The 14,673-nt window shown below is 36.8% G+C and overlaps 1 protein-coding gene across 1 annotated transcript; it reads left to right on the forward strand.

Annotated features, from left to right (window-relative positions):
* The first annotated feature begins 1,050 nt into the window (after positions 1-1,050).
* LOC138697854 (general odorant-binding protein 72-like) lies at positions 1,051-14,046 on the forward strand. Its single transcript, XM_069823429.1, has 7 exons — positions 1,051-1,203; positions 4,807-4,885; positions 8,398-8,450; positions 11,462-11,497; positions 11,591-11,708; positions 12,135-12,199; positions 13,881-14,046. Exons 1-7 carry the CDS (start codon positions 1,135-1,137, stop codon positions 13,896-13,898), a joined length of 438 nt encoding a protein of 145 aa, XP_069679530.1. The 5' UTR covers positions 1,051-1,134; the 3' UTR covers positions 13,899-14,046.
* Positions 14,047-14,673: the final 627 nt, after the last annotated feature.

A 14,673-nucleotide genomic window follows, 5' to 3' on the forward strand; every position in this document is an offset into this window, starting at 1 on the left:
TACCTCATATTCTTGGTTTCTGCAAGAAATGTGATTTGCTGCGAAATAATCATCACCATAAAGCGAGAAACAGGAAGAAGAGAGAGCGTTAAAAAACAAACGACGAACCATTTCTGCCCGATTTATAAAATTATTCTACTTCCCAATTTGGAATGTCATAGTTTTCATAGGAAGTACATAATTGGGATTTTAATAGTATTACAAAATTTTGTATTACTACATTCTTGCGTTTAGGTTTAAACATTTCATCTTTGGAAGAAATAGCACTAAATGTTTTGAGAGATTCATTGCATGTAATAAATGATCATTTGTACAATCATATAAATGAACAATAAAAATTACTCCGTTAGAGATAGCTGCTCTTTTAATTTATAGTCACCTCGATTAATTATATAAATTATAATAATAAAAATTAATATTCAGAGGAAAGACTCTTTAATTAAGTAATTAAATTGTCTTTTTTATTGATTGATCAACAAGCTGAACCTTTTAATGGTTACCCTAAAAAAAGAGCAGCTACCAACATTTTGGGATCTCTCTCTAGGAAGTCTCAATAGTAAGTAATGTTTTAATAGTATTATTGTTTCCAAAACGATCGTAATAAGCATGTTTACACGTTTACTGCACTTCTTTTGTTTTGCAATGAGTCATTAGTAGTAATTAGTATATTTTCTTCCGTTCGTACCAGTATATTTTAAAGTTAATGAATCCTGAAATCCTAAAACACTCTTGTTGAGATCTGTAATTACTTAATTACTCTGTGCCAAACAACAAATATACTATTATTCTCATCAGCGACCCGTCAAACTTTAACAATAGGAGGATTTCGAAGTAAAAATGATCACATTTGTCTGTCACAAACTTTGCCGGAAGGGTTAATTGTAGGAAATGAAGAGGTGCGGTATATGTAATTGTGCTGTCTCTGGATGGAGAAGGTTTTCGTGTACCATAGCAGCAGAACACGCCGGAAGTTTCCTTACAAGCTTAAAATTTGCGAACAGGACTCTAATCATAGAAGACCTTGCGTTGCAACTCGTAATTGAAATCAGTGAACATAACAGACTACGTATAAAAGACGACATCACTGTATAATGCCCAGACGTTGCCTGGGAATAGCATGTGCTAGCCATCAACATGAATAGACTAGCGTCCCTCTCTGTCGTCATGGTGATTCTTGCAGCTGTGCTGCGGGAGACATCTGGAGTAAGTACATCAAACTTCCGTACATTGTGGACACGGTAAACATAATAATTTACAACTAATGACGATGAGTGATGATCAAATAACGGCAAACTCTGGTTCGGATTTCAAACAAGAAGTGGCAATTTCTTTCTCTTTTGTAAGAGTGTGTAGTCTACACCTTGTCTTTATTTGTCTTATAATCTTCCACCACAGCGACCAGATATTAGTGTATTTTTTTAGTGGATTATTTTACGACGCTGTATCAACATCTCAGGTTATTTAGCGTGTGAATGAAATGAAGGTGTTAATGCCGGTGAAATGAATCCGGAGTCCAGTACCGATAGTTACCCGGCATTTGCTCATAATGGGTTGAGGGAAAAGCCAGGAAAATCCTCAAACATGTAACTTTCCCCTATCGGGATTCGAACCCGGGCCACCTGGTTTCGCGGCCAGACGCGCTAGCCGTTATTCCATAGGTGTAGACGATATTAGTGTATGTGGGACATTTATTTTATGCATTATTACTCGTATTATTATTATTACTATTATTATTATTATTATTATTATTATTATTATTATTATTACTGTTATTATTATTACTATTATTATGTAGGTTTTTATATTGTCGAGATTTTTCAGCATAAACTACCAGTAAAATTAAAATAGAGAAATATGTAAATGATAGCAGAGGAAGCAATGTAGGCTACTCGAAACTCTATCTTAAATAATTACGGGTGACTAGTTCTAATGGCCCCTTTCTTAGCATGGGGCATATGTACAAGTAACGTAAGGTTACAAATTCACCTTCAATTGTTTTATTTCAAAGTAATGTTGGGTATTTGGGAAACAAGTTACCGTACACACTTAGAATTGTATTATAAACCTCTAATTTGTTTCTTAAAGTGAGCATAATTTCTAAATGCCGACTTTTATAGCTTATATTACGTAATACTGAAAGCGATTTCAATACATAATTAGTTGTCTTATGAGAATTCGGGTAAATTAATTGCATATATCTACTTAAAATGTGCTATTTATATACGAAGTTATACATTTTACTTTTGGATTATACCCTAGATCATTATATATATATATATATATATATATATATATATATATATCCAGATTGCTCCGCCTTATAGGTTTTGACGGTAACAACTTTTGTCAGGTTTACTATGGTGCCATCTAGTTGTTACATAAGGAGTCACGTCATAACTCCCATTTGAATTGCATTAGCGACTGTACTGCCATCTCATGTTCGTTTACGGTGGACGGGTGGCGACCCTGGCGGTTGTTCTCTTCAAAGTGCTGCCGATTTTAACATAGGAATTAGCCTCTGTTACATATAAGATCTAGAATTATACTCATAAATACCAGGTGATTATAATTAAACTGATGTTGTTCAGCGTGGCTCAGCACGGACTGTAATGATCGTAGGAATGTGAAACCTCGTAGATATGCTAATTAAGCAATGCGCTCTCAAATTATGAAAAAAAAATAGTTCCAAATCTTGCCACAAGGTGAATGTACGGCGCTGTAAGGAGTCAGAATGTGGTGTGAGCGTAGGAAAAAGGCAGGAAAGATCGAACACATGATAACGGTGGTTCTGACACGTTTATGATTACAAACACTGTTCAACATGGCCTCCCACCTCAGCAACATGTTGCGTCAGTAACATGGTATGGTGGACAGTTGCAGAATATCTGGTGAAATCAAAGTGACACGTCGTTGTATGCTAGCCTTTATATCAGGTAGGAATCGGATATGTCCCTGATAGGCACGATCTTTCATATCTTTCATATCCCCATAACCAGGAGTCACATGGATTTAGGTCGGGAGATCTTAAAGGCCACGCATCTGGAAGTTTTCTAGAGATGATGCGGTCGTTACTGAAAGTTTCTCGCAGCAAATCTTTCACCTGGCGAGCGACATGTGATGTTGCCCAATCTTGCATGTGGTCAGTCGTGTTCTTGCAAAGCTGGAATCACGTGTTGCACAAACAAGTCCTATAATGTGCAGATGTCACTGTACACCTAACAGGCCCGCGAGATGTCATCTCCTCAGAGAAAAACTGACCAAGAATGAAGCAACTTGTGAAACCATACCAAACAATAATGTAAGCTGAGTGCAATTGTTGTTTCTGCACAACATGTGGAGGAATCGAACCTCTATACGCGGCAGTTCTGTGTATTCGCTGTACCGTCCAGAGTAAAATGTCACCAAAAGAACACACTGACGTCAGAGGTACAGACAATTGCACGTTCTGTCTGCTTACAGCGCTATATTTTCACCTGGTGGCAAGGCTTGAAACTAATTTTCTTGTCATAATAATTGGTTAATTAACATATCTACGAGGTTTCACACTCCTACGATCATTACAATCCGTGCTGTGCCACGTTGAACACCTCAGTATAATTATAACCACCTGATACTTGGTATGCAGAGTGTTCGGAAGAACAAAGAAAAAAGGCCTGTAGTTCTCAGTTAGTTGTCTGTGAACAGGATACCTTTCTGTTTCACGTCCACACTGTGTTCTAAAATTGCCATGAACAGGCTAACTCGACTAACCACAGTACGTATGCAACCTTTTCCTGTGGTTTCGACAAAAGTAGGCTACTCAGCTCGGTCAAGGTCTCTAGGTAGAACATGGCTAAATTTTTAGATTCCCTCTGCGTTGGTGCAAGTTGAAAGTATGTATAATGAATATTTTTCGATACACACATACGGTATACTTATATTTAACTTACTTACAAGTAGCTTTCAGGAAACCCGGAGGTTCATTGCCGTCCTCACATAAGCCCGCATTCGGTCCCTATCCTCAGCAAGTTTAATCCAGCTCCCGGCATCACATACCAACTATCTCAAATCTATTTTATTATTATCCTCCCATCCACACCAAAGGACTTTTTTGATACCTATTGGAAATCTACTGTATTGGCATACAATCCAGAAAACGGAAATTTATCTTTTCATTTGTGTACATTAAATTAATTAATTAATTTTATATATATTTTGATAGTTCACTAAAACAAAAGAGAAATATAAATATTATTCGAAACATGTTTTAAAACTTAAACCTAATTTTTGGGAAATGAATGAAACGTATAATATGAAATTGCGTCATTTTAATATACTTTTAATTATGTAACTGATTTTTCTCCTAGTTATTAAATTCGGGTCCCGCGTCGTGGCGTCGTGGTCTAAGGCATCCTGCCTGGGACTCGCGTTACGGAATGCGCGCTGGTTCGAATCCTCATGGGAGAAGAAATTTTCTCATGAAATTTCGGCCAGTGTATGGGACCGGTGTCCACTCAGCATCGTGATGCACTTGGGGAGCTACGATAGGTAGCGAAGTCCGGTTACGCAAACCAGCTATAACGGCTGGGGAAATCATCGTGCTAACCACACGATACCTCCATTCTGGTTGGATGATCGTCCACCTCTGCTTCGGCATGTGGTCGTGAGGCCAGCAGTCGGCTGGTCGTTCTTGGCCCTTCGTGGGCTGTAGCGCCATGGATTATTATTATTATTATTATTATTATTATTATTATTATTATTATTAAGTTCGGTGAAATAGAAATTGCCGCATGATTTTACTGACAAAACGCAAAATTTATTTTCCAGGTCATCATAATGGCACAGCAGGATTTGACTGCAAAGTTAATAAGATCGAAATGTCAGCCGGAATCTGGCGCCTCTACAGGTAAGTCTAGTTAATAAATGTATAGAATTTAGTACAATATACTGCGTTCAATTCGTACACTTCATTAAATGTTATTTACATCAGAAATTGTTGCAGAATTCAGGTTAGTGTTAAGGCCGGTTCACAATAAGCCGGGAACGGAAACAACAACGTGAACGAAAATAATGTTAAAATAAATGTATTTAAGAATAGTTAATTGTGAATGCTCACATTTAAATATATTTATTTTAACAATATTTCCGTTCTCGTTTCCGTTTCCGTTCCCGGTTTGTTGTGAACCAGCCTTTAGACATAACGACAAGGAAACAGAGAGAAGTCCCCTACTATTTTTCTCGTCTGGCATTTTATTGTGAAGGACACTGTGAGTTTATCATATGAAGAATAAAGTTATAGAAATGACGCGTGATTAAAAAAATTCTGAAGAGCGAAATGTTTTTAGTGACTATTTGCATAGAAACGAAATAAGTTCTCTCCTTCCACCCATTCCTTTTGGATAGTCCTAGTCAGGCAATGCTCTTGATTTGTGATTTATAGAAATCCTGTAATCCTGCCACTGACTTCTTTCGACCTCATTCTGTCTTTAATTGAATCGGTTATTCTTGAAACCCCGTGTCAAAAAAAAAAACAGTGGAAAAACGAAAAAAAAAAAAAAAAACAGTGGAAAAACGAAAAAAAAAAAAAACAGAATAATCAATAAACTAGGGATGTATTTTAAAAAATTGTGCTTCTGAAAGTTAAATCTTGCCTGAAGAAGTCACTGAAGCCTGTCTTTAACTTGTATAAAATATTAAATTTGCCGCTAGACAAATTAAAATTTCATGACTTACGGAATTTGAAAAAGTAATGAACAGTACCTCGTTATTATATTAAGAACACCAATAAATCCAAATTCCATTTCAAAATAATATAATGTGTGTTTCAATAATTTTTTACTTATGAAAGTGCTTCAAAAGTAAGGTAAAACTTTATTTCACAGGCAGATATACTGATACACAGTATTAAACTTATCAGAATAACCACGTTAAACTCGAAGATTTGACATAAAACACACTGGAAATTTAACTATATGTTTTTTCTACTAAACTCCAGTCATGACAAACTTCTCAGTTGTTAAATATTCTAAAACCGATCTACGGCTATGCTATCTCTAGATTCATTCATTCATAATATCCTGTCGAAAGGCAGCTCTTTCACTGCAAACCCAACTTTCTCTAATCTTTCCCATTTTCTGCCTTCCTCTTTGTCTCCGCATATGATCTATATATCTTAATGTCGTCTATCATCTGATATCTTCTTCTGTCCCAACTCTTCTCCCGTTCACCATTCCTTCCAGTGCATCTTTCAGTAGGCAGATTCTTCTCAGTCATTTCCTTTTCCTCTTCCTGAATAGTTTCAGCATCATTCTTTCTTCACCCACTCTTTCCAACACAGCTCTTATTTCTTATTCTCTTTGTACACTTCACACATTCCATTCTTGTTCATATCCAAATTTCAAATGCTTCTTTTCGTTTATCTTAACTTCGTCGTAATGTCCATGTTTCTGTCCCCATACAATGCCACACTTCAAACTTCTCTAGTCTCTTCCTTAGTTGTTTTACCTGAGGATCGTAGAAGATGCTCCTCTTTCTATTAAAAGTTTCCTTTGCCATTGCCATTGACTTCTTGGCAGCAGCTCATGTTACTGATTATAGTACATCCCAAGTATCTGAAACTGTCTACTTGCTCTACTACCTCATTTAAAATTCGCACGTTTATCTTGTTTATTTTTCTTCCGATAACCATGGTCTTTGTCTTGTTTGCATATGAATCTTACATTTATCTGTCATTATTTTCTGATGTATTAGTAACATAATAGCGGGTCTAAGATATCATGCCTAGGAACTGCATTATGGAATTAATGCTATTTCGAGTCCTTGTGAGGGGAAGAAATTCTCTTCTGAAAATTCTGTCAGTCTATGCCAGTGCCTATAACCATTGTGATGAATTTCGAAACCTACTATAGATAGCGAAATCCGGTTTCGAAAACCGGTTATAACGGCTGGAGTATCATCGTGCTAACTACACGCTACTCCAATACTGGTTGAATTATCATTTATTTCTTCTTAGACATGTGGACACGAGGTCAGCAGTCGGCTGATTGACCTTGGCCCTTTATAGGATGTCGCGCAATGGATTACTTACTTCAGTAACAGAGGCAGCTACTAATACGAGTATAATAGTACAGTAAAGCGTCTAGTTTAGGCACAGTGAAAACGTAAAGAAAGTGCAGATAACATGTGGGGGAGGACGAGCCGTACGATAAACACGAGGCATGCTCAAGGTTTTAGTTACAACATTTATGACGGAGCATTAATTGAAATTATATTTTCCAAAAACACACAAAACAAAACAACACAAATTGCATAACGTTGCCATAGTGTCTATACATATTTTAACAAACAAGCAATTGTAACGTTGAAATAATTACTGTACTGTATCTGAATAAATTGAACTTTGAGAAGGGACAATTTATATTTAGGAAATAGTGTTGTCATTTCAAATCAATATACTGTAGTTTTGTTAATTCGGCTACAGAGACGGTGGTATTATGTTAGTCATACTGACAATGAAATTCATGAACGTAAAAAATGCTGCTTGAAAACAACATCATATAAGTAGCAAAATTTGATTTGTTATACTCAATTATTTCAACGTTACAATTGCTCGTTTGTTAAAATGTGTATATGATAACATTATGCAATTTGTGTTATTCTGTTTTGTGTTTTTGGAAAATATAGCTAATTTCAATTAATGCTTCGCCATAAATTTTGTAACTAAAACCTTGTGCATTCCTCGTGCTCGTCCTCCCCACAAGCGTTAACTGGAATTTGTTTACGTTTTCACTGTGCCTAAACGAGACGCTCTACTGTATTTTATTTAACGACGCTTTCAATTGCAGAGGTGTCTTAGTAGCGGTTAAATTCCGTTTACATTTCTAATTTATATAGTTTAGTAACTTCGTCGAAATTCAACGTGGATAAGAAACGGTAGCCCTAAATCAGAGACGGATTTATTTATGTGCCGTAAATCTATGACACGAACTTTCGAGTTTCACTTCCTTTCCGGAGAAAACAATATCAGGGGATAAGGATATTATAGTCCTCGACCGAATCTTCACTAGCTAATCTCGCCTCGGATCAAACGGCTAGGGAAATAATGATTCGACAAGAACTAAAATGGACACAGAAATTAAATCGTTAGTGCGCCTAGTTGTGTATTCTAAAGTATCAGATTCTATTCCCAACCTGTAACCGATAGTATTTCATTTTTCACCAATTTCGGAGTTTTATCTAAATTGTTTTCTTTTCAAATGGGCATCATAGGAGATAAAAGCGACTATTGTCGTAATAGTAACACGATAAGTTGACAGAATTTACATCAGTTATTTTTTACGAATATATTCGACAAGATGTGTAGTAGCCACTCTTAAAATTTGTACTATTTTGCTCTGATATTTGTATTTCACTTTTCAGAGGCTATCGAAGGTGTCCGTGAAGGAAAATTTCCAGATGATAGAAACTTGAAGGTAATAAAAGGAAATTATTTATACATTATCTTATAGTCATTCAGGCTGTGCAGTATTCAGTTATAATTATGTTGTGGGATTTTTTATTCCCTGTGTATTTTAATTTCATTTCGGTTATATAACATATGAACAATGGGCACATATATTTATTTTCATATTTCAATTTGTGATCGTTCATTGTCTCTCGAGTGGTAGTGCATTAAGCTATAGCGTACCCAGGTTTCATTTCAGACAGAAAAATAGAGTTATTATCTCTCTTCCGGAGGACTAGTGTGTATATTTTTTTCTTTTGTTAGGGCTGTGTTCTTTTTTATTTTGTGGCATTATTCCGTTCTGGTTACGTGACACCTAGAGTTTTGATATTATGATTCTCTAGTTGTGTTTCATAATTTTCACTACATGAAGATGAAGTGGCAAAAAGGTACACTATTTTAATGACACGATAATGATACCGCAGCCAAAATGTTACAATTAACTGATTACAATTAAATTTATTATTTTTGTTTTGGAACCAACCATGGTGCATACAAAATTAAAGTCTCAGAATTCATGATGGAGGATTTCGAATCCCGCCTACGTCATTAATGTTTATTATTACAACTGTATTTTTCTGTTTTAAAGCATATGAGTAGATATTTTTTATGGCTTTTACTAGTTCTCTAATATAGCTATGATTTGAAAAGCCAAGAAAAAAGTTATCGAAACTTTAAAATATTTTCTCCCTAAGATAGACATAAAAATTAATAAAGTCGTAAGATTGCGTATTTCGACAGATTAATTAATTTCATATCTAACAAGCGAACATTCTCATGGGGAAAGATAAAAAATTATTGCATTTCTTCCATCATGTTTATAACGAAAAAACAAGTGTTGTACAAATTTTAATTCATTTTCATTTAGTGTTCTGCCCAACGGCAGACTGCAAACCCAGTTTTCTCTAGTCTTTCCTATTTTCTGCATTCCTCTTTGTTTCCTCATATGATCTATATACGGTATCTTAATGTCGTCTATCATCTGATATCTTCTTCTGACCCGAACTCTTCTCCCGTTCACCATTCCTTTAGTAGGCAGTTTCTTCTCAACCAGTGACCCAACCAATTCCTTTTCCTCTTCCTGATCAGTTTCAGCATCATTCTTTCTTCACCCACTCTTTCCAACATAGCTTCTTTTCTTATTCTGTCTATCCACTTCACAGCTCCATTAATCTCCATATCCACATTTCAAATGCTTCTATTCGTTTCTCTTCATTTCGCCGTAATGTCTATGTTTCTGCCCCACACAATGTCACACTCCATACAAAGCACTTCACTGGTCTCTTCCTTAGTTCTTTTCCCAGAGGTCAGCAGAAGATGGTCCTTTTTCTATTAAAAGCTTTCTTTGCCATTGCTATCCTCTTCTTGACTTCCTGGCAGCAGCTCATATTACTGCTTATAGTACACCCCAAGTATTTGAAGCTGTCCACTTGCTATAGCAAGTTTATCTTCTGTATTTTTCTTCCTATGCCCATGCTTTCCATCTTATTTGCATTTATCTTCATCCCATACTGTTCACAAGCTGTCATTTAGCTCCAGTAGCATATCCTTTAGTATCATTTCCTCTTCTGCTAACAACGCCATATCATCAGCAAATCTTATGTACTTTATTCTTCTTCCTCCTACTATCACTCCTCCTATGTTCTGAAAACAGTTCTTTACTAAATCCTCCAAGTAGATGTTGAACAGGGTAGGTGATAAAGGACATCCTTGACGTACTCCTCTCCAAATTTTAATTTCTTCTGACTTTCTTCTCCTATCCTGACTTTTCCACTCGAACGCAATTACGAGGGCCGTAAAAAATAAGTTTCCCTGGGATCGATTACAGAAATAAAACACAATTTCATTGAAAAAATTTATTGGAACAGATACAACAACTGTTGAGCTATTTTTCATTGGAATAGAGACATCTGTGATACCATGGGATCGACGGAGAGTTACAGACGGCTGTCACACAGTGATCCCGATCCCAGGCGGCAGATGTCTACGACACAGGGCTAGGAAAGTTGATCCCACGGTATGACAAATGTCTCAATTCCGGTGAGGAATATGTTGAAAAACAATAATTGCTGTATCTGTTCCAACAAATCTTTCAATAAAATTATGTTTTTTTCTGTTAACGGCCCCAGAAAAACTTATTTTTATAGCCCTCGTAATCGCGCTCGAGTGATCAGAATTTGTAGAAACACTTGTTTTAACATTATTAATATGATGGAAGAAAAAAATATCTGTCCCCATGAGAATGTTTGCTTGTAAGTAGGAAGTTCGACGTTATATCGATTTCATATCAACTCCTACATGGATTTAAGTATTGTTAACACACATTTATTCAGAGACATTCCGAGTGGTAGTTCTGCATGGCTCAACTTCTTTGACTGGTAGGGGTTTTTTAATGAACATCTCCAATATTTTATCACTGAAGCTCGACAGCCTCTCTGCCGGCTGATTCTCTCCACGGCCCACTACATGTGAAAGTCTCCATACACAGTCAGTGCCAGCTTTTTTGGCGCGTGTCCTTGAGTAAAAATCCAGTAAGTGAACACTTGTTGCCAGTGCAGCTGAGAACGGTACCACCCAACACGTCACGTCAGCAATGTGCCAGTTACAGTTGTCAGTCTTATTGCCTACTTCACGTTTCTGGGGTGTGTCCTTGAGTAAACTGTCTAGTCACTTCGGCTGAGAGTGATACCACCTCCTAAAAGGATGTTATGTCAGCTATCTGCCAATCATAGTGTCAGCTTTCTCGCCTACATACTGTAGGAAATATAAGATTCTCGCTCTTAACGTTCCCATTACTTATTTCACGCGCCAGAAACGGTGGTTTTGGTTATAAACCAGTGTTTGAGAAGCGATATTGAGTGTAAAGTATGTTAGGGCATTAGGATTAGAACTCCAAGTAGTAGATTTATAGCAATTCTCCTGTAAAATTTATTTTACGAGATCATGAGATTAATATTTACTTAATTTCTACATTTTCAGTGCTACATGTCCTGCGCCATGACGATGTCGCTCACGGTAAGTTTCGTCGTTTTGCTGCAATGTTTTAGGGAAATAACATATCCAAAATATAACCCTGTTTTTATGGAGTACCGATTTTCCTTGTTCCAGATGAGGGACGGCAAACTCGCAGTAGATCTCACGAAGTCTATTATTGAAAGGATGATGCAAGGTGATACAAAAGCAAGAGCTCTGGCTGCGGTAGACAAGTGCAGTAATTCTGACGCAGGTGGGAACTGGATTTAACCGACAATTTTAGGATTATCCGAATTGGGCTTGTTTATTTAACCGTGTAAAAAGGTGACTTTTATAAACATCCGAATTGCTCTTAAGAATGCTCCCCACTCCGAGTTTAATGACTAAGAAGGAATGATATCTAAGCAGGCGCAAATTTAAATGTACCGCTGAAATATTAGAGGAACATTTGACCCATGTTTTCACTCCGTAATTTCTAGAATCAGGCCCACTAATGACGTAAGCGAGTGTTTTGTATTTTTACATGAAATAAGCGAGTATGACGTTGTTTTGGTCACGAACGTGAAAGTGTACGAACATGCACATTATTTTCAATGTCTACATTAATTACAAATACTACTGACAGAAATAATAACAAATAACTTGTTCGTCCTGTTTTATTCTGTGTGATTTTTTTCAGGTTTGTCTGATGCCTGCGATATCGCTTTCGCAGCCACGAAGTGCATTCATGACGCCGATCCAGACGTAAGTGGAGCACGTAGCGAACATTTTTATCACAACAGTTATTAACTACTGGGTGAACAGTACATAGCAGAACAGGTTTCACGGCCGGTCGGCTATGCGCGCTGAGGTGGGGACTCAAGGCCGCGCGATACATGAAACCTGTTCTGCTCTATACTGTTCACCCAGTAGTATGTGTTATAACATCACACTTTTCATAAGCATCACCTTGTATCACTAATAAAATTCATATCACTGAAGTAATTATCATTGGAATTGTCTTCAGATTCATCACAATTTTTATCTCTCCTATTCTTCTAAGTTTCTTTCCTTCTCTTCGCATACTCCTTCTCCACTTCTCCCTTTCCTTATCTTTGGATCTTTCTCCTCCTCGTCTCCTTTTCCTTCTCTTTGCATCTTTCTTCTCTCATCTTTACATCTTCCTTCTTATCTTTCCCTTTTCCTTATCTATGCATCTTCTTTATCTTTGCACCTTCTTCTCCTTGTCTTATATTTGCATCTTCCTACTCCTCCTCTCCTTTTTTTCTCTTCACATCTCTCTTGTCTTCTGCTTTCCATTCTATTAGCATCTTTCTTCTATTCTCCTTCTCCTTCAATTTAATCTTCCTTCTTCTCTTCTCCTTTTCTCTCTTTTCGCACCTTCCTTCTCCTCTTTTCCTTTTCTTCGCATCTTCCTTCTCCTCTTTTCCTTCTCTTCACATCTTCCTTCCTTCTCTTTTCCTTTACCTTCTCTTCGCATCGTCTTTCTCCTTTTCCTTCTCTTCACATCTTCCTTCCTTCTCCTTTTCCTTCTCTTCACGCGTGCCTTCCTTCCTTTTCTTCTCCTTTTCCTTCTCTTCGCATTTTTCTTCTCTTCTCCTCTTCCTTCTCTTCTCCTTTTCTTTCTCTTCGCATCTTTCTTCCCTTCTCCTTTTCTTTCTCTTCGCATCTCCCTTCTCCTCTTCTGCTTTCCCTTCTCTTCACATCTTCCTTCCTTCTCTTCTCCTTTACCTTCTCTTCGCATCGTCTTTCTCCTTTTCCTTCTCTTCACATCTTCCTTCCTTCTCCTTTTCCTTCTCTTCACGTGTGCCTTCCTTCCTTTTCTTCTCCTTTTCCTTCTCTTCGCATTTTTCTTCTCTTCTCCTCTTCCTTCTCTTCTCCTTTTCTTTCTCTTCGCATCTTTCTTCCCTTCTCCTTTTCTTTCTCTTCGCATCTCCCTTCTCCTCTTCTGCTTTTCCTTCTCTTTACATCTTCCTTTTCCTCTTCTCCTCTTCCTTCTCTTCACATCTTCCTTCTTCCTCTTCTCCTTTCCCTTCTCTTCGCATCTTCCTTCCTCTTTTCCTTCTATTCACGGCTTCCTTTTCTTTTCCTTTTCTCTCTCTTCGCATCTTCCTTGTCCTATTCTTCTTTTTCTTCCCTTTGCATCTTCCTTGTCCTCTTCTCCTTTTCTTTCTCTTTGCATATTTCTTCTTCTCACGTTATCATTTTCCTCTCAGTACCTTCTTTCGCTCTTCTACTTTCCCTTCTGTTCTTCATATCTTACTCTTTGTTTGAATCTCTTTTTTCTCATCTACATAGTCTTCTCTTTTTCTTTACCTTATCTTCATTTACCTTACTCTTCTTCCGTTATCGTTATCATCGTGGTAATGTTTATAGTATGACAAATGACAATATTGTAGTTAACCACAGCATCTCTTTGTTTCAGATCCTAACCTTCCCCTAACGAGCCTGGATGTCAGTTCCTCAGTTTACCAGGTCGTCATTACAGCATAGATTTTCCCTGCCAAGCACCTCGCACAACAGCACGGTTCCTATTGCTCAAGAAGCTTGACATCAATTAAAATGACCCAACAAATAACTGCCAGCGTTACATTTAAACAAACAAAAATTATTTTTAAAAGTATTTCGTTCTAATTGAATAGAAATTCTGACTCCATTACAAGTTGGACGAATCTATACTTGAAATTAAGAAGATATTATTTACTTACTATGTTATTTCATGGGTCATCTTCCTAAAAATAAGACTAAGCTATTTTCTGAATTGTATTTGCATTTCACTGCTAAATAGACTGGTTGTAATAACATAATGTGAAAATAAATTTACATCATTATGTTAATTTTGGATTTATTGCAGCTCAACTAGTGCGACGCCATGATGATGACCAGATTCCTGCATCATTAGTGTAATTTCATAATGAGCACAATGTTAGATTTTTTATGTAAAACACAAGCTTAAGTATTTACATTCCGACTCAACATATGGAAGAAATTAATGTTCTACTTCTGATTTGTATTATTTGTAGTAGTAGTAGTAATAGTAGTAATAGCAATAGTAGTAGTAGCAGGAGCAGTAGTAGTAGTAGTAGTAGTAGTAGTAGTAGTAGTAGTAGTAGGCTAGTAATAGTAGTAGTAGTAGTAGTAGTAGTAGTAGTAGTAGTAGTAGTAGTAGTAGTAGCAGCAGGAGCAGTTGCAGTAGTAGTAGTAGCAGGAGCACACTT

The sequence above is a fragment of the Periplaneta americana genome, chromosome 4 (assembly GCF_040183065.1).
Source record: "Periplaneta americana isolate PAMFEO1 chromosome 4, P.americana_PAMFEO1_priV1, whole genome shotgun sequence".
Lineage (NCBI taxonomy): Eukaryota > Metazoa > Arthropoda > Insecta > Blattodea > Blattidae > Periplaneta > Periplaneta americana.

Excerpts from the sequence above, each read along its gene's own strand:
- LOC138697854 (XM_069823429.1), top strand. The coding sequence starts at position 1,135 with ATGAATAGACTAGCGTCCCTCTCTGTCGTCATGGTGATTCTTGCAGCT. Across the intron at positions 11,498-11,590 it reads CCATGACGATGTCGCTCACG|ATGAGGGACGGCAAACTCGC; the intron begins GTAAGTTTCGTC and ends TCCTTGTTCCAG. Across the intron at positions 11,709-12,134 it reads GTGCAGTAATTCTGACGCAG|GTTTGTCTGATGCCTGCGAT; the intron begins GTGGGAACTGGA and ends GATTTTTTTCAG.